A 20249-nucleotide genomic window follows, 5' to 3' on the forward strand; every position below is an offset into this window, starting at 1 on the left:
GGTGCCTCTTTGCTTGACATCATGGGGAAATTAAAAGAAATCAGCCAAGAAAAATAATAATTTGTAGACCTCCACAAGTCTGGTTCATCCTTGGGAGCAATTTCCAAACGCCTGAAGGTACCACGTTCATCTGTACAAACAATAGTATGCAAGTATAAACATCATGGGACTACGCAGCTGTCATACCGCTCAAGAAGGAGACGCGTTCTGTCTCCTAGAGATGAATGTACTTTGGTGCGAAAAGTGCAAATCAATCCCAGAACAACATCAAAGGACATTGTGAAGATGCTGGACGAAACAGGTACAAAAGTATCTATTTCCACAGTAAAACGAGTTCTATATCGACATAACCTGAAAGGCTGCTCAGCAAGGAAGAAGCCACTGCTCCAAAACCGCCATAAAAAAAGCCAGACTACGGTTTGCAACTGCACATGGGGACAAAGATGGTACTTTGTAAACTTCTGACCCACTGGGAATGTGATGAAATAAATAAAAGCTTAAATAAATCATTTTCTCTAAACAATATTCTGACATTTCACATTCTTAAAATAAAGTGGTGATCCTAACTGACCTAAGACAGGGAATTTTTACTAGGATTAAATGTCAGGAATTGTGAAAAACTGAGTTTAAATGTATTTGGCTAAGGTCTATGTAAACTTCCGACTTCAACTGTATATAATTTTCTAGCTCTGAGTCTCTACTTTTATCCAATGTAAAAAACACAATTTCAGGTTTTGCTACACAAGACCGAATCGAGCCGGTCAGTCACATTTCACAACTGGAGAGGAGAGGATACTTTTATTGCTTTTTCCGCTGGTGCTGTTGTGATTTATAGTAGAGCTGCTCAACACATATCTAGTGGTTACAGAGGTTAATACAGAAACAGTCATCGCTATCTAATCTGCTCTAATCCTGTTGTTGCTCATTGTCATTGGTGACCCTGTAATAGTTTGTTTGTTTTCTCTTTAATCACACGCAACCAGCGGCCAACAGATGTTATAGGGAGCGGCTGTGATGAAAACCATCACCATAAAGGATGGTTTCTCTTACTCTACATTAGTTTGAGGTGAATCCTTGATTCAGGATTGCATCAGCTCTTTGAGCATGCCCCAATCTCTACACCCTCCCTCCCTTCCTCCCCCTCTATCTGCCTGGATACGGTTAGAACTTACATAACCAGGCTGGTCATAATGTTCAGGAGGATTACTCTGAACAGACTGGCACATTTTCCCCACATTATTCCTCTTTTTTCTATATTTATTTATCTCCAGTGAGGCTCTTATCTCTCTTTCAGCTCTATTTTTGTTAAACAGCGCCTAATAAATGTGTAAAAAAAATTAAAGAAATGTGCATCTAGACGCCATGACTGAATTTCAAATGAAAAATTTGTCACGGCCCCTTCATTTTCACATTCTCATCTCTCACTTCGGCTTAGCTCCTTGATGATTATTGTTCCCTCGCTCATGCCAGCTTTTGTCAAAGTCCTGCCAGCAACATCATCAACAAACCATTCAAATCCTCATTATGTATTCTATATAGTACATAATTATGGATCACATACTCATTGTGTTGTGGCGGCTTTACACACATTACCATTTCATTATACCAAACACAGGCGCAACGAAGTGTGGGCCGCTGTCAGATGAAGGGATGAGTCTGTATCACTCTGTTGTCCAGAATAAATAGGGTTACATGTGGGGCGCAGTCCCTATCTGAGCCACTCTACTACTGTAGGGGTAAATACTGGATTCTGTACCAGGAACCACTACAATCTCTTTAAGTGGGCACACAACAAGATACATCCTCATACACCCTCTGACTTCTTTTCCCTGTTTTTTTTCTTTGCAGGTCTTGTCCTGGATGCAGAACTGAGTGTTTTCCCCTTTTATCTCACAAAATGTTAGGCATGATGCAAGATAGGATTCTAAACAGATGTAAATAACAAGTATTGCATATCCAGCAAGCTAGCTAAGTTAACTAGCAATCGGTAAGGATAAACAATCATTTACTGTTGTAAATCTCTGAAACTGAAGCTGGTTTTACTGTAAAAAATATTTGCCTAAGCATGCCTGATAGACATGGCTGCAGGTCAATATTGTCTAGCCTACCTACCTACCATTTGTACAGTCTGGTCACTGTGCAAAGTTTGAATGTCATATTTCATTCCATAAGGCTAGATATTGTGACTGTAATCTCTATGCCTGTGCACATGCATGCATATTCAACTAGTCTACCCTAATATTGATGTTATGCTGGCACAGTTCAACTGTTTTTCAAACTATACAATAGAGTATAATTGTTTATTGTCTTACAGAAAATATAAAGTGCCTGGGCTTCTTCCTGGAGTGGATTCTAGATACAAAAACTGAATCCCTTTGCTTGCGTGTGTCATTGTAGCAGAACTGTATCCCTCTCGAAGGATTATACATTATGCTCGATTTCAAGCAGATGACTCATGAGGAGCTGAATGGCAGTTTGATCATGACAAGACTCCCCACACAGATATACAAATATTCCTTGAATTTACTGTATGTTTCTTTGGAATGACCATTTCATAATGACCACCTCTCCCATCATCTGCGGATCACCAGTTATTTTAGCAACAGATTGTTACACCAGATAATGTAATTTAACCATATTTAACGTATCCATTACTGGCAGTTACAGGATAGGTACTGTTTGGTGTAACACAGAGAATTTGACCAACCTTAGTGATGCCTTCTTCGTCCTCGATTCAGGGAAACAGGAGTCTCATAAAATGTCCGTGTCCAGATGCAGGGGGTCAGTTTGAATTTAGAAAAAGCTCCGTTATTACAATAAAACCTTTTTTGGTCCATAAAGTAATCCAACATTATGTGCTCCGCCATCGTGTCTATTTCAAGTCTTCTCACTCATTGATCGAGACAGGTATCTGTCATCATGACATGCAGCACTTTGGGGTGGACACCCACCTGTCTCAATAGAGATGTTCATGACATAAAAGCCTAGGACACAGTCCTCATGACTGGAGGACCCCCCCATCAGAGGAATGAATGAAAGGTGCTACGGTGAAACACTTAGGAATACAGCACCAAGAGCCAGTCAAACAAAGCTTTTACACTACGACACCTTTTGCACATTAAAATGAGAGGACAAATAAAGGTTAAAGGAAGGGGTAGAAAAAGATAAATAGTTAGAGCATGTTTTACTGTATCTACTCTACACTTTTCCCTGTCGCATAAGCTTGGTATATGAATACATTGTTGGACAACTGACTAGGTATCCCCTTTCCTTTCCCTATGTGGTCCTAAAAATATTAAATATCAACACTCAGCATCCCTGAAAGGTAGCGGAGCAGAGCAGGGGTGAGGGGGCAGATTTAAAAAAATGCTTAGTGATGCTGAGGCATCAATGTGAACAGTCTTCGCCCGTTCTGGGTTACAGAGGAAGAGCTTGCGGCCAGCTCCTGAACTCAGTGGCCGGGCTTTATATGGCGAACACCTGTGGTTGTGGGTCACACTCCCTGACCATGCAGTGCTGATGGTCATTCAGGAGTGCCATGCAGACACATTGAGACATCTGTCACAACATTATGTCAGACTCACACTGAACACACCAGCTCGCCATTTATAATTTTACACTGCATGCAGGCAAAGGCATAATATATATATATAAACACAAGCCAAAACAACAACCAAAACAACAGATTCTCCTTCTGGGCCACCAAGCAGCACAGCACAGCCATTTCCAGAAATGCCACTCATTAGGAGATAGAAGAAAGAGGAACAACAACAGCAGCCATGATCCACTGAGACCATAGCATAAAGTCTTTCACCGAGATTCAGGCTGTAACATGGCCAGCTAAACTGAGTGGGCACAGTAACTGCAGGAAGTGAAAAGATAATGAGTCCATGGCATTCATTCAGTTCAGTCAATTCCTGAGGCGCTAAGGCGCTGCTTGTCACGTCACGCTCCCCCCAGAGAAGACAAGATGTTAGCCTGCTCCCAGTCCCATATGTTGGAGCTGGAGAGGGAGATTAACTAATGGGACGACGGTGATGATGGTGATAGTAGTAATGATGTTTTCAGCACATAAGGATTGTTTTTCCTTACATGGTTGAGTCATAGGCTGTAAGCACACAGCTCTCACAGCTGGAAGATAACACAGCATAAAGAGCTGTGGATCTGGTGTGTCAGTAATCCCCCTGGGCATGCCCAGCCCAGTCTGGTTCTATATCCCCATGTAGAGCTTGGCACACACAACAGCGCAGTGCGTTTAACCTGGTGCCACCCAGATGTCTGCACTCAGCACTCCACAGCCCTTTAGCCTGACTCTTCAGCCTGTATGCCTGCCTGGCATTGCCACCCAAAGTCACGCCAACCTGTGTCGTTTACTCATTGCATTTTACTTTTAGAGTTTATTTTAAAATTGCTTTGTTGATTTTTATAACACTACATGGCCTGGTACCCGAATACATGTCTGATATGCTTTTAAGGTATGTGCCCAGTCGGTCCCTCAGATCTTCCAGCACTGATCTTTAAGTCGTTCTAAATGTCAGAACCAAAACTTTTGGTGAGGCTGCCTTAAGATCCCGGACTGCATCTTTAGCTAATGTATTAATCTCATCTCTCATGATTAAACTGAGTCAGATCTCTGCTATAGTCTAAACATAGATCAGATCATCACTTACTCTTCGATGATAAAGACATGTACTGTATGTTCAATCATTAATATAATTTATATAAAGCACGCTCTCACATCCCACAGTGATGTGATCAAAGGATGCCGTGGTAGTATTAGGGGGGTTGAATTAGCCAAATAAATAAATAATATATCCTCGTGGCCGTTTCTAGGGCTATTTTGGGTGTTTCTGTGAGCTTGGTCTCTCCAGAGGGGCTCCACACTGCACTGAGTGTCTATTAACTATTCAACAAGGAGGAGAGGAGGAGACGCTAGGCGAACTAGGCCACAGACGACAATGTCGGCAACTCAGCCCCAACCAACACGTAAACAACGCCTCAGCAACCCCAGCGTGGTGGGGAGTGCAGGGGAAGGGACTCAGGAGCTCAAAGAGAGAGGTGGGAGCAGAAGGGAAGCATGGTGCTGGAAGGATGGAGCCGGCTGCTGAGACAGGGTCACAGGGTGACTCAGACACTGGACCATAACAGCTATAGTTCAGTTGTGTAGCCAAACACGTTCACTCAAGCTTAGTGGGTTTTCTGCTGTCTAGCCCCCATTGTGATTTGGTACTATACATGGACACTGAAATTGTATCCACCTAAGTGTTGTGTGCTCACATAAGCTTATCTACAGTGCATTCGGAAAGTATTCAGACCCCTTCCCTTTTTCCACATTTTGTTACGTTACAGCCTTATTCTAAAATGGATTAAATAATTTTTACCCCTCAATCAATCTACATACAATACCCAATAATGACAAAGCAAAAACAGATATAATATTTTTTTGGTACATTTATTACAAATAAAAAAACTTCAATATCACATTTACATAAGCATTCAGATTCTTTACTCAGTACTTTGTTGAAGCACCTTTAGCAGCGATTACAGCCTTGAATCTTCTTGGGTATGATGCTATAAGCTTGGCACACCAGTATTTGGGGAGTTTCTCCCATTCTTCTCTGCAGATCCTCTCAAGCTCTGTCAGGTTGCATGTGGAACGACGCTGCACAGCAATTTTCAGGTCTTTCCAGAGGTGTTCTATCAGTTCAAGTCTGGGCTCTGGCTTAGGGTCGTTGTCCTGTTGGAACGTGAACCTCCACCCCAGTCTGAGGTCCTGAGCGCTCTGGAGCAGGTTTTCATCAAGGATCTCTCTGTACTTTGCGCCATTCATCTTTCCCTCGATCCTGACTAGTCTCCCAGTCCCTGTCATTGAAAAACATCCCCACAGCATGATGCTGCCACCACCATGCTTCACCATAGGGATGGTGCCAGGTTTCCTCCAGATGTGACGCTTGTCATTCAGGCCAAAGAGTTCAATCTTGGTTTCATCAGACCAGAGAATCTTGTTTCTCATGGTCTGAGAGTCCTTTAGGTGCTTTTTGGCAAAATCCAAGAGGGCTGTCATGTGCCTTTTACTGGCCACTCTACCATAAAGGCCTGATTGGTGGAGTGCTGCAGAGATGGTTGTCCTTCTGGAAAGTTCTCTCATCTCCACAGAGGAACTCTGGAGCTCTGTCAGAGTCCATCATGTTCTTGGTCACCTCCCTGACCAAGGCCCTTCTCCCCTGATTTCTCAGTTTGGCCGAGTCTTGGTGGTTCCAAACTTCCACTGTTTTCTTGAGAACCTTCAATGCTGCAGAAATGTTTTGGTACCCTTCCCCAAATCTGTGCCTTGACACAATCCTGTCTCAGAGCTCTAAAGACTATTCCTTTGACCTCATGACTTGGTTTTTGCTCTGACATGCGCTGTCAACTTTGGGACCGTATATAGGTGTGTGCCTTTCCAAATCATGTTCAATTAATTTAATTTACCACAGATGGACTCCAATCAAGTTGTAGAAACATCTCAAGGATGATCAATGGAAAGAGGATGCACCTGTGCTCAATTTCAAGTCTCATAGCAAAGGGTCTGTATACTTATGTAAATCATATCCATTTTTGATTTTTAATACATTTCCAAAAATTTCTAAAACCTTGATTTTGCTTTGTCATTATGGGATATTGTGTGTAGATTGATGATAGAAAAAAGGATTTACTCCATTTTAGATTGAGGCTGTAACGTATCAAAATGTGGAAAAAGGGAAGGGGTCTGAATACTTTCCGAATGCACTGTATGTGTTTACCTACATGTTTTCTATTGGCCCCATTGTGATTTGAATTGTTGCTTGGTAAATGAAAACAAGCTATAAACCAACTGATCAGGGGAAACGTAGTTATTCAAATGAACCATTTTAACCAGTGACCAATGGAACCCTCAAATTAACCTATGAAGAACTCCTCCCTCACTACATTACCAGGTGTCGAAAGCAATTAGCATACATTAACGTTCTAGACGAGACACAAGAAGAAAGTGTCCTTTGAATTTATGCTTTCAAGTAACAACTTTGAGCTGAGATGGACTTTATTGTCACTATATCAAGCTCTATGGGAGGAAAGGGAGCCAAGGTTGTACTCAGCTCAGCTGCCAACACATTAGATAACTCTGACTTGCAGCACCATATCCACCTGTTTACAGCACGATATCTACCTTTAATGGTTCAGGCTTGGCAAAGTTGGATGGAGCAGTGCTAACATTCCTTACATGTGCATCCAGAAAGTATTACATAGCCTACTAGTCTCTGGAATCCTGTCAAGTATCCATCTAACTTGACGAGTAGTGCTACAATACCTGCTCACTCAGCAGACACACATCCGCCAAGTTTAGAGGATAGAGGAAGTCCATGTTGGAATGGGATAGGGTAAAGGAAAATGTCATCCTCTCATGCGTCAAGGCTCTGGTGTTGGATTGCACAGTTAGGGCGTTCAACTTGGTTTGACTTGTCCATCCAGAAGCTGAACCTGACATCGTCATTAATAAAAACAGCCTAGGTCAGTGATGCCCCTGAGAGAAGGAAAGTTAGGGGATGACCTTGGTGGTAGGAGTGACCGTGAAGAAAGACCGTTCTGAGATGGCCTCATCTTCGTGACAGTGTTTTATTATTTAGTTGTTTTTGCTAGCTAACTTTAGTTCTCCGGCATTGCATTTAACTGTTTGTTAACATCAGTGTAGAAGTCAACTGTAGAAGTCAACTGAGGAGATTCTTCACTTTAGACATGGCGGCGACAGATATGGCAGCTCCTAAGCAACTTTGCAGTATTTCTTTTTTTGTGTGTGTTATTTCTTACATTATTAGCCCAGACATTTTTTTGTGTTATTACATACAGAAATAAATTACTTTTGGATATCAGAGCATGTGTAACGGCTGTCGTAGTCGTTCTCCTCCTCAGACGAGGAGGAGCATGGATCGGACCAAGATGCGGATTGGTAAGTATTCATGTTTTAATGGGAAAACAACAAACACTACAAAATACAACAACCAACAACCGTGACTAACCTGAAACAGTCCTGTGTGGCCCAAACACTGACACAGGAACAAACACCCACAAAACACAAGTGAAACCCTGGCTGCCTTAGTATGACTCTCAATCAGGGACAACGATTCACAGCTGTCTCTGATTGAGAATCATACCAGGCCGAACACAAAATCCCAACATAGAAAATCAAACCTAGACCAACCCACCCAACTCACGCCCTGACCAACTAAAACAAATACATAACAAAGGAAAACAGGTCAGGAACGTGACAGCATGGGTAACTCACCAGCATTACGACCAGGAATACAACTTTCCCGAATTGGATCCTTTGTTCGTACCCCCCAGGGCAATCAAACTTATTCCAGAGGCTGCCCCAAAACACTGCCGGCGGAGAAGTGGTATTCGGAGTGGACTTCTAGTCTGACTCAGGAGGCGTGCACACCATCCACCGCTTACGAGTATATTACTCGCTAATGTACAGTATCTGGATAATAAAGTAGACAAGCTCAGGGCGAGGATCTCCTTCCAGAGAAACATCTGGGATTGTAACATATTCTGTTTCACATAAACATGGCTCTTGGGATATACTGTCCCCATCCATACAGCAATCTGGGTTCTCAGTACATCGCGCAGACAGGAATAAAGAACTCTCCGGGAATAAGAAAGGTGGGGGTGTATGTTTCATGATTAACTACTCATGGTGTGATTGTGAAAGCATACATAAACTGAAGTCCTTTTGTTCACCAGACCTAAAATACCTCAAACGCCAACCGTATTACCTCCCAAGAGAATTCTCTTCGGTTATAGTCACAGCTGTGTATATTCCCCCTCAAGCCGATACCATGACGGCCCTCAAAGAACTACACTGGACAAAAAAATGTTTAGATACTACTGCACTGTGGGAGCTAGGAACACAAGCATTTCGCTACACCCGCAATAACATCTGCTAAATATATGTATGTGACCAATAAAATTTGATTTGATTATGTGAGCAGAGTTTTGCCTCTGTTCATTCAGTCTACACACTGATGGAAGATTCCAATGACAATAACAAGGCTTCAGACTGTGGTAATTGTGCATTATACTTCAAGATACTGTCAAACTATAATGTCAGTTCTTTATATTTGTCTTTCCGTCCATACTTGCTGAAAAGGTAATCTCTTGTATTACTGTCTTTGTATAAAGATCATTAACATTCCATGCATTTAGTCAGGTACTTCCATTGACATCCAATCTGCCTTTGATGCCCCTCCATGACATGGTAACAGAACCATCATTCCCTCAATGACGTCTATGTGGTGTTCTAACTACAGTATTCATTATCAGACAGGCTGGCAATAAGTAACAGTTTCTCCCTGCTGGAATAATCTGAGCAAAACTAATGATACAACACAATGGTTTCCTCATAAAACATTAACACGCATTAGCCAGACTCCAGGGCTCTCAACACATCCAACTAACTTCACTGCATCCTTAAGCAGCACATTTCTGCTCGACTTCAGGGCCTGTATTCACAAAGCATCTCAGAGTAGGAGTGCTGTTTTAGGATCAGTTTTGCCTTTTAAATTATAATGAATGGACAGGGGGGACCTGATCCTGCATCCACACTCCGAGACGCTTAATGAATACAGGCCCAGAACACATGAAGGATGTTGTCTACACTGTCATTCTATGAGGATGAGTAATCAACATGAACAGTAAGTCCATACAGTAAATCCTGTCTCTCAGTCCTTGCTCGAGGGCAATATGTAGCTAAATGGTTATTGTACAGTAAGTGAAATCCTTCGGCATCACACGGACTGTGTTACGAAAGCATCATAAAAACAATGGGGTATTAGATGTTTAGGCTTTGTTATACCTAAACATCTAGCCCTATGTTGTGGACCAGGTTATAGGGAGTACACAGCATACAGGCATCAGACAATTTAGCTGGATTACGTATTATTTTTGCGTAATCTCTGCTCATTGTGATGGACGATTAGGGTCATTCTTAACCAGGGCCATGTATCACCAGTGTAATGTTGCTAAAAATGCAAGCGGACATCATGTTTCATACACCGTGGAGTATTCCATCACTGAGGACCTGAAATAGTCCCAAAACACGGACACTATGGTGAAGAAGGCACAAAAGCGCTTCTTCAACCTCAGGCGGCTGAAGAAATTTGGCATAACCCTCACAAACTTCTACAGATGCACCATTGAGAGCATTCTGTCAGGCAACTCCATGGCTCTCCAGAGGGTGGTGCGGTCTGCCCAACGCATCACCGGGGGCACGCTGCTTGCCCTCCAGGACATGTACAGCACCCGTTGTCAAAGGAAGGCCAAGAAGATCATTAAGGCCCTCAGCCACACGAGCCACGGTTGTTACCATCTAACAGACAAGGACGGTACAGGTGCATCAGAACCGGGACCGAGAGAGTGAGAAACAGCTTCTATCACCAGGACCCAGTTTTTTAAATTTCGCCTATCGGTTAGGAAAAAATGCATAGAAATAGAATGAATAGTACAGACAAATCACTCCCGTTCTACTCATTTTATTTCTATGCATTTAATCCTATCCAATAAGCGAAATCCAGACACAGTTGAAGTTGGAGGTTTACATACACCTTAGCCAAAAACATTTAAACTCAGTTTTTCACAATTCCTGACATTTAATCCTAGTAAAAATTCCCTGTCTTAGGATCACCAGTTCATTTTAAGAATGTGAAATGTCAGAATAATAGGAGAGAGAATTATTTATTTCAGCTTTTATTTCTTTCATCACCCTCAGAAGATTACATACACTCAATTAGTATTTGGTAGCATTACCTTTAAATTGTTTAACTTGGGTCAAACGATTCAGATAGCCTTCCACCAGCTTCCCACAATAAATTGGGTGAATTTTGGCACATTCCTCCTGACAGAACTGGTGTAACTGAGTCAGGTTTGTCGGCCTCCTTGCTCGCACATGCTTTTTCAGTTCTGCCCCCACATTTTTTCACACAGTATTTATGCTACAGTAGTTTATGTGTCGGGGGGCTAGGGTCAGTCTGTTATATCTGGAGTATTTCTTCTGTCTTATCCGGTGTCCTGTGTGAATTTAAGTTTGCTCTCTCTAATTCTCTCTTTCTCGCTCTGCCGGAGGACCCGAGCCCTAGGACCATGCCTCAGGACAACCTGGCATGATGACTCCTTGTTGTCCCCAGTCCACCTGGCCGTGCTGCTGCTCCGGTATCAAGTCTTCTGCCTGCGGCTATGGAACCCTGACCTGTTCACCGGACGTGCTACCTTCTCCCAGACCTGCTGTTTTCAACTCTCTAGAGACAGCAGGAGTGGTAGAGATACTCTCAATGATCGGCTATGAAAAGCCAACTGACATTTACTCCTGAGGTGCTGACCTGCTGCACCCTCGACAACTACTGTGATTATTATTATTTGACCATGCTGGTCATTTATGAACATCTTGGCCATGTTCTGTTATAATCTCCACCCGGCACAGCCAGAAGAGGACTGGCCACCCCTCATAGCCTGGTTCCTCTCTAGGTTTCTTCCTAGGTTTTAGCCTTTCTAGGGAGTTTTTCCTAGCCACCGTGCCTCTACACCTGCATTGCTTGCTGTTTGGGGTTTTAGGCTGGGTTTCTGTACAGCACTTTGAGATATCAGCTGATGTAAAAAGGGCTATATAAATAAATTTGATTTGATTTTCTATAGGATTGAGGTCAGGGCTTTGTGATGGCCACTCCAATACTTTGACTTTGTTGTCCTTAAGCCATTTTGCCACAACTTTGGAAGTATGCTTGGGGTCATTGTCCATTTGGAAGACCCATTTGCGACCAAGCTTTACCTTCCTGACTGATGTCTTGAGATGTTGCTTAAATATATCCACATAATTTTCATTTCTCATGATGCCATCTATTTTGTGAAGTGCACCAGTCCCTCCTGAGGCAAAGCACCCCCACAACATGATGCGGGCCACCCCCGTGCCTCACGGTTGGGATGGTGTTCTTTGGCTTGCAAGCCTACCCCTTTTTCGTCCAAACATGACAATGGTCATCACGGCCAAACAGTTCTATTTTTGTTTCATCAGACCAGAGGACATATCTCCAAAAAGTACCATCTTTGTCCCCATGTGCAGTTGCAAACCGTAGTCTGGCTTTTTTTATGGCAGTTTAGGAGCAGTGGCTTCTTCCTTGCTGAGCAGCCTTTCAGGTTATGTCGATATAGGACTTGTTTTACTGTTGATATAGATACTTTTGTACCTGTTTCCTCCAGCATCTTCACGAGGTCCGTTGCTGTTGTTCTGGGATTGATTTACACTTCTTGCACCAAAGTACGTTCATCTCTAGGAGACAGAACGCGTCTCCTTCCTGAGCGGTATGACGGCTGCGTGGTCCCATGGTGTTTATACTTGCGTACTATTGTTTGTACAGATGAACGTGGTACCTTCAGGCGTTTGGAAATTGTTCCCAAGGATGAACCAGATTTGTGGAGGTCTATCAGAAGCTTCTGAAGCCATGACATAATTTTCTGGAATTTTCCAAGCTGTTTAAAGCCACAGTCAACTTAGTGTATGTAAACTTCTGACCCACTGGAATTGTGATACAGTGAATTATAAGTGGAAAATGACTTGTGTCATGCACAAAGTAGATGTCCTAACCGACTTGGCAAAACTATAGTTTGTTAACAAGAAATTTGTGGAGTGGTTGAAAAATGTGTTTTAATGACTTCAACCTAAGTGTATGTAAACTTCCGACTTCAACTGTAGATAACTTTTGAAAAACGGGTCCCAAGCCATCAGACTGTTGAACAGCCATTATTAGCCAGCTACCTGCCCGGTACTCTGCCCTGCACCTTGAGAATAAAGCCCCATGTATATAAAGACATTGAACACTGGTCACTTCATATACCTAATAAATCATTATTTAACCTGTCTCCTCCCCTTCATCTACACTGATTGAAGTGGATTTAACAAGTGACATCAATAAGGGATCATAGCTTTCACCTGGATTCACCTGGCCAGTCTATGTCATGGAAAGAGCAGGTTTTCCTAATGTTTTGTACACTCAGTGTAGCTCAGTATTTGTATAATGTATTTTATACAGTCATTATTGCTTATCTTTATCAAGGGTGTCAATAATTTTGGACCCAACTGTATACTTTATTCTCAACATAGCCCATCCTAACTCAGAGGGCTCCCGAATGGCACAGCGGTCTAAGGCACTGCATCACAGTGCTAGAGGCATCACTACAGACCCTGGTTCGATCCTGGGCTGTATCACAACTGGCCGTGATCTGGAGTCCCATAAGGCGGTGCACAATTGGTCAGGGGAGGGTTTGGCCGGGATAGGCCGTCATTGTAAATAAGAATTTGTTCGTAACTGATTTGCCTAGTTAAATAAATAAAATATACCTTCTACTGTACATACCATTTTCTTTACAAAGAATACAGTATACTGTCTACACACACACCACATATTTATGTTCAGGAATATGAAACTTCTCACTCTAATATATCTACTTCATATATACTTTGGATTGTGGACTCGTTCTGATATTTCTTGATTTTTAACATTTTGTTTTTATTATTTATATATTTGTATTGCATTTGCTAGACATTCTACTGCACTATTGGAAAAACTAACATAATAATTTTGCTGCACCTGCTATAACACCTGCAAATATGTGTACGCAACCAATAAACTTTTATTTGATTTTGAGAGGATTGTAAGCCAATTCAAAGATTTAAAAAAATATATTTATGCACTCTCAGTTGGTCACTCAGAAGAGATTACCCCAATTAATATGACATTTCCACTAACATTAACTGTGAAAGATTCTTTGTTCAGGTCAGAGACGAGGCAGAACAACTCAAAATAGAAACGCTAAAACAAAACAAAAAGTTACTTTAGCTAATTTCCTCAGACTTCCACTGACTGAGTTCATCTCCAAATCTGTCCAACAGGCACTTCTGAGCTGAATATAATTTACTCTCGCTGACTTTAATCAGTAGATACAGAGGGTAAAAAGGACACAGAGACACTGCTCATCCTTCTACCACTCTGACCTTTTTACACTAATTGATAGCAACCCTCTAGTTCTCCTTGTCCATTTGATGTATACTAGAGAGAAACGCTGGAGTGAAACAGAGGGCTCTATGAAGTAGACACCAAAGCCACCGTGAAGTCCCATAAGTTAGTGGTGGCAACACCATATTGGACTCTTCGTCTGATGCATTGCTTTTACTTAAACAGAGCATCAATATGTTAAGATTTTAAAAACACTAATTTCAAAAAAGGATGTAATGGAATGGATTAAGTTTCTATATTATAGCAATGTAATAAAATGTGAAGATATCAAGTCACAGCAATACACCACTGTTAGTTGAGCAAAGCATGCATGATTGGTGGTTTTTGAACCATTTCCTTATTTTTCTGCATTTACTGTAAACACATCAACATGAATGGCACACTACAGTACTTGTCATCTTAACCTGACATTCCAGCTCATCACCACAACATTCACACAATGTGGACATGGTTGTGATTGTTTATTCACACTTTGATGATGTTCTTCTATGTCATATATGTTCCCTGTTTTGAAACTCAGGCATTTCTGTTTCCATCTCTATCCACATGGAAAACAACAAACCACTGGACCATGCTCTCAATGCTAATCAGACAAGGCTGACAGCACCCTGTTTTAAAGCCTGGAGGCGACACTGACTGTACTGCTGTCTGTCTATATATCTATCTGCTTCCCTTCCATTCCCATGTCTCTACATCTACTTTGTCTATATGCCTGCCTGTTCACAATCGACAACTAACTCAGAGACATTGGTTATGTTAATTTACAGCACGTTAGGGTTACGCGTCTGTTGGTTGAGTCCCTCAAGGCTCTACAGAACAGGGATAGAACCTTCTGCATCATCTACCCATCATCTTAACCACACTGCACCATCACTGTGGAGGCAGTGTTGTATCACAGCATGTTTCATACTGACATAACATCGCGCTTCAGGTACTAAAATGCTTATTTTCCTCCCCAAGATAAACTTGAAGGCAAGAGAACAAACAGTGTTGTGTTGCAGCCATTGTGAAGAGGACAAATTCAATTGAACCCAAGTGTCTCATCAAGAAGACAGATGTCATGGCTGTTGAATGTGTCTGACCTATCTCAATCTGTAAGTGATAGCAGGAGATAGATACATCGCACTACAGACAGATCCAAATATCCACCCGAGCAGTTACATAATCCTGCCTAGCAACAAAAGTATTGAACAAATCTGCTTAATATCTGCGTGTTTGACGAGAGCATTCTAATCTAGCCTGCCGACAGAGGGACGGTGGCTGTTTCTAAATGTGGAGATATGTGCCCTGGTTCTAATGTGCCCTGGTTCTAATGCTGTCACCGCGGCCTGACACAGATGTGTTTACCAATAATACACTGGCATATACTTAAGATATTACTGAGCTTCTTTTCAAGACCACATACTCTGTAACTGTTTTAAAGTCGCCATTAGCCACATAGTGAAATCCCTGAGTGGTTTCCTTCCTCTCCAGCAAATTAGTCTGTATCGTTGTAGTGACTAGCTGCATTGATACACAATCCAAAACGTAATTAATAACTTCACCGTGCTGAAATGGATATTCAATGTCTGCTTTTTTTACGTTTACCTATCTACCAATAGGTTCCCTTCTTTGCGATGCATTGGAAAACCTCCTTGGTATTTGTGGTTAAATCTGTGTTTGAAATTCACTGCTTGACTGGGGGACCTTACAGATAATTGTATGTGTGGGGTACAGAGATAAGGTAGTCATTCAAAAAATTATGTTAAAAATTATTATTGAGCAAAACTTATGCAACTTATTTTGTGAGTTGTTATTGTTTTTGTCCTGAATTTATTTAGGCTTTCCATAAGAAAGGGGTTGAATACTTATAAACATTTCCGCTTTTTATTTTTGATTAAGTTGTAAAAATTTCTAAAAACATATTTCCACTTTAACATTATAGGGTATTGTATGTAGGTCAGTGAAAAATATGTTTTTATTCATTTTAAGTTCAGGATGTAACACAACAAAATGTGGAAAAAGTCAAGGGGTGTGAATACTTTCTGAATGCACTGTAACTGCATCATGGAGATGGGAAGATAATTAATGTCCTGTATGCTGTAAGATACCACTTTGTACCCAAGAGCACACAGGACATTTGTCTTATTTATAATATCCTGTTTATGCAGTACCGTAGAAACCTATATAAGCCATGAACAGAGAAAATCATTTGTCAGATGTGTGCGCTGTGATATACAGTATGACCTCAAACCTCTGTCACCACAAGTACATTTTGGTTGATGTTGGAAAATATTACACTAACTAAATACAGGTAACACTTAACTACACAGCCAATCCAAAATAGTGTGTAATGTGTTTTCTATTCAATGTGTTTTAGTGGGTAGGGTTGGCTGGGCAGGTTTCCCTCAGCCATACACCGAGGCAGCCACTGACCATGCCTCTCCATTGGACCACCTATCCAGGCAGAGCGAGGTGCTGTGAGAGAGAGGGGGCAGCTGTGAAGAAGGGAGGGGGCACTGCTGTAGAGCTAAGAGGACTGGCCCCATCTGTCACTACCACAGCCAGCCCAGTCTGTCTATCTCTCTGCTTCTCTGTCTCTCTCTCTCTCTGTATGTCTGTCTGTCTCTGTCTCTCTCTCCGTCTCTCTCTCTGCCTGTACCGGCCTAACAAACAGCAACTGCTGCTGGAATCCATTGACTTTGATAGAAAGGCCAACTGTACTAGCCTATACATCAGGCAAGTGACCAGAAAAGAATGCAGCTCAATTGTTGCAGCTCAATTGATTGGTCCATTGTTTTGAGGGAAAGAGACAGTGATAAGGTCTCCGATATGGGGCCTCATTTATTTCCATTCCCACCTGCGCTATGCATGCAGTGACAGAACAGAATGTGTTATTTCAGTGGGTCAGCCTTTAATTATTCAGTGACAGCCAACACTCAGTGCAGTGTTTGCATATAGCGAATTCTGGGATGCTGGTGCTGTTTTTCTCTAGCAGTGTAATAAGCACAGAAACCCATTGCCTTCAGCTAAGACATGATGATTATAAACATGGCTATTATGGCTTAACTGAATTGACTGGTATATTCAGTTGATTGGCAGACTTTGTGTCTCTAGGTCAATATCACCCCCGCTTCAGCTAACACATAAACTGTTTGTGCTAGAATAAACATTAACTTACAAATGTCATGGCTCAACAATCTTGTTTATCAAACGATTCACACACGTAGACTATTCCTGTATGTAGGCTATACTCTCTCTCACACACACATCTTTCTCCTTATCACTTGTTTTCTCTCTCTTTCTCCATTTCTCCCTCTATACTGCCCAGATCATTACTCAAGCCTAAAATGGAATGTATTCACTATAGTTACTTTTAATTGATGAAGTAGTTCTGCGTAAATCATGTGCAAAATACATTTGCTTCTTATAGTGAAATGAGAAGACTACATGCACAGACGACTTAATTGAAACATGAAAACAAGTAGGCCATTGCAGTATGACAACAACCGTTAAATAAAGACTGCATAAAACATGTATGTACCGCCATTAGTCTACTTGTTTCCAATTTCCCATAATATTTGTATTTTGTGCACTGGTTTGTTCTCCTGTGCAGTAGCGGATTTAGGTATAGACGACATGGGCAGCCGCCCAGGGCAGCATCTTGCCGGGGGCGGCACGGGGCGCCCACACAACATTTTTTGGAATGGTGACATTTGCGCGATCAATTTTCTATCGCTCATTTGCACGTCACGTCAATGATATCATCTCACCGTGTGGGACTGTGGGTCAATTAACCTTGTCGGAGTGGGCGCCCTGATTCTAGTTTGTGAGGTAGGCAGGCTACTGTCTGGGAAGGTCTCCCACTCAGAAGTACGAGATGGGGAGGGGGGCGGGGGTAGGTTGACCCCAGGTCTCCCCACTGGAAGCCCGGGGTAGGGGGGGTGGGGGAATCTATCAAATAGCGCACCTCTAACTTTGTACAGTACTAATGCAATTAGTAAAATCAGTCACACTACGAAACGTTACCAAATAAACCCCAATTCATTCATAATACTGTGAATATATAGTTTCACAGACATATTGCTGCATTTTTTTCTGGTTTGTGCGAAATATTTAAGAATAATATAAAACCAGTCTGCACACCACCAAGGTGAATTGGTTTAGTCTTGACTCTTGGTTGACAGTGTTGGGGGACGGGTAATGCTTGAGTGCCAAATCAACACAAATTTGTTTCTATTTGTCTTTGTTACTTCTTTTTGATATTTGAGTATTATTTGTTATATACATTTTTATATTTATATAGTTTTAAATGTTATGATCATTTATTTGTGTTGTTCCAAATGTCTGAATAAAAATTACAGTTAGTGCAGAATGGTGTTTTTTTTGTTTGTTGGCGGGGGCGCTGAAGGGGTGGGGTTTGCCCAGAGAGCCATACAAGCTAGAACCGCCACTGCTCCTGTGATTGCTGCCCGATTTAACTGAAGATTAGAGGCCATACAAAACTGTATCCATATGTAACCACGTAAATTAATGTCTTCACTTTTAAGTGTAAAGTTAGACAGATGATTTATGTTTTTTCTAGCGTATTCCTTGTTGCAATACGTTAAAATCATAACGCACCAGAAAACAATGTGGAATTGTGTTTATTTTAACATAACTTTACCCACTGGGCAAAACCTGGTTGAATCAACGTTGTTTCCCCGTCATTTTCAACCAAATAAGTCAGTGTGATCACGTTGAATCAACTTGGGAAACTATTTGGATTTGAAGAAATTTATCAATTTATGGGAATTCCTTATTTTTTCCCCACCCATCTTTTAACCTAAATCCAATAACACGGTGACTTTTTTGTTGTTGATTTCACGTTAGTTCACAACTCAACCAAATATTAGTCAAAACTAGATCTTGAAATGAAGTCTGTACTCAGCGGGTAAGGGTTGCACAATAGCCCATGTCTAGGCTACACAAATAAGCATGCAGGCTACATTTCCAAAGCTATGCTCTCTATAGTCTACTTCCCGTCCATACCAGCAGCATACATCATTGTACAAACCATCTCTACAACAAAAAAACATCTAAGGAAGGATAACAATCACGAATGGAGGGTCAGACAGAGATGACCGTTTGGGGTTGATTGCCCGGTAGTTGGATAGCCTAATAAATAATGTTGACCTGCTGGACGCCAGTGATACTTTCTTATATTGTAGCAAATCGTTGCCATCGGCGAAACTACACACATTTTAATTTATTTCACGCTTAATGGGCTCCTTTAAAACAATTTGATTGCGCTCCGCTTGAATGCTGGAATTAGCAGTGTTACAGCAGCAGACTATCCATGGATGCACTTATTAGCCTACCGTATGATGTGAGCGACAATTATACTTCAAAAGAAATGCTTTTAAAAATAAAGTACACTTACCTCACTCATGATTTATAAGTGTTGTAGTTACGATGATTCCAGTACTTGATGTACACTTGTCACTCGTAAGCAGTCCTCCCGTCCGCGATGCCTGGGTCCGTTATAGAGGGGAGGTTTTATAGTATGTGGAGTAACCCTTTCATTTCCTCACGTTTCCATTAAACCAATAGGAATGTCTTCGGTATATCCCTATCTCAAGTCACCACTCAATAGCTCAAATATTAATTATAGTCGTACATATAGGCAGGCAGCCTTATCAAGTTATTGCCACAGCTCATTGTTATATTAAACCAACCAATAGCACTTATTCTGCCACAGCACAGTGTAGACTACACACCAACGTGTGCTTTATGTAATGCAAAGCAGCTCCCCACTGGGCACAAACTGGTTGAATCAACGTTGTTTCAACGCCATTTGGAATCTACGTGGAAAATAGCCTAAAATGGATTTGAAAAAAGTTATCAATGTAAACTGTTATTTTGAGTGTGACATTTCAACCACGTGATTGTCACCGTGGTAACCACATTTCAACATAAACAAACCTAGTATAAAATATGCTGAATTTGTACCTTTACAACAAGGTCAGATCTTCCATGTTATATCCACTATCAGAAAAAAAATGTAGGCTGGGCAGGACCTTCTACAGGGTAATTGGTGTATCTACAGGGACCATTTGGACGCCCATCCATGGTTATAACGAAGCCCAGCTTAGCTATGATATTTGTCACTGACCATAACCAATGTAATATTGTGAGAATGATTGTTGAGTG

At 41.6% G+C, this 20249-nt stretch overlaps 1 protein-coding gene across 1 annotated transcript in view; it reads right to left on the bottom strand.

Annotated features, from left to right (window-relative positions):
• Positions 1–19773, bottom strand: part of LOC129868444 (calmodulin regulator protein PCP4-like) — a 29618-nt gene extending 9845 nt beyond the window's left edge. Inside the window, exon 1 of the mRNA XM_055942430.1 lies at positions 19480–19773. Within this exon, the coding sequence (XP_055798405.1) occupies positions 19480–19488 (9 nt within the window). The 5' untranslated portion in view covers positions 19489–19773. The remainder of the gene's footprint in view (positions 1–19479) is intronic.
• Positions 19774–20249: the final 476 nt, after the last annotated feature.

The sequence above is a fragment of the Salvelinus fontinalis genome, chromosome 13 (genome assembly GCF_029448725.1).
Source record: "Salvelinus fontinalis isolate EN_2023a chromosome 13, ASM2944872v1, whole genome shotgun sequence".
In the NCBI taxonomy this organism is placed as follows: Eukaryota; Metazoa; Chordata; class Actinopteri; order Salmoniformes; family Salmonidae; genus Salvelinus; species Salvelinus fontinalis.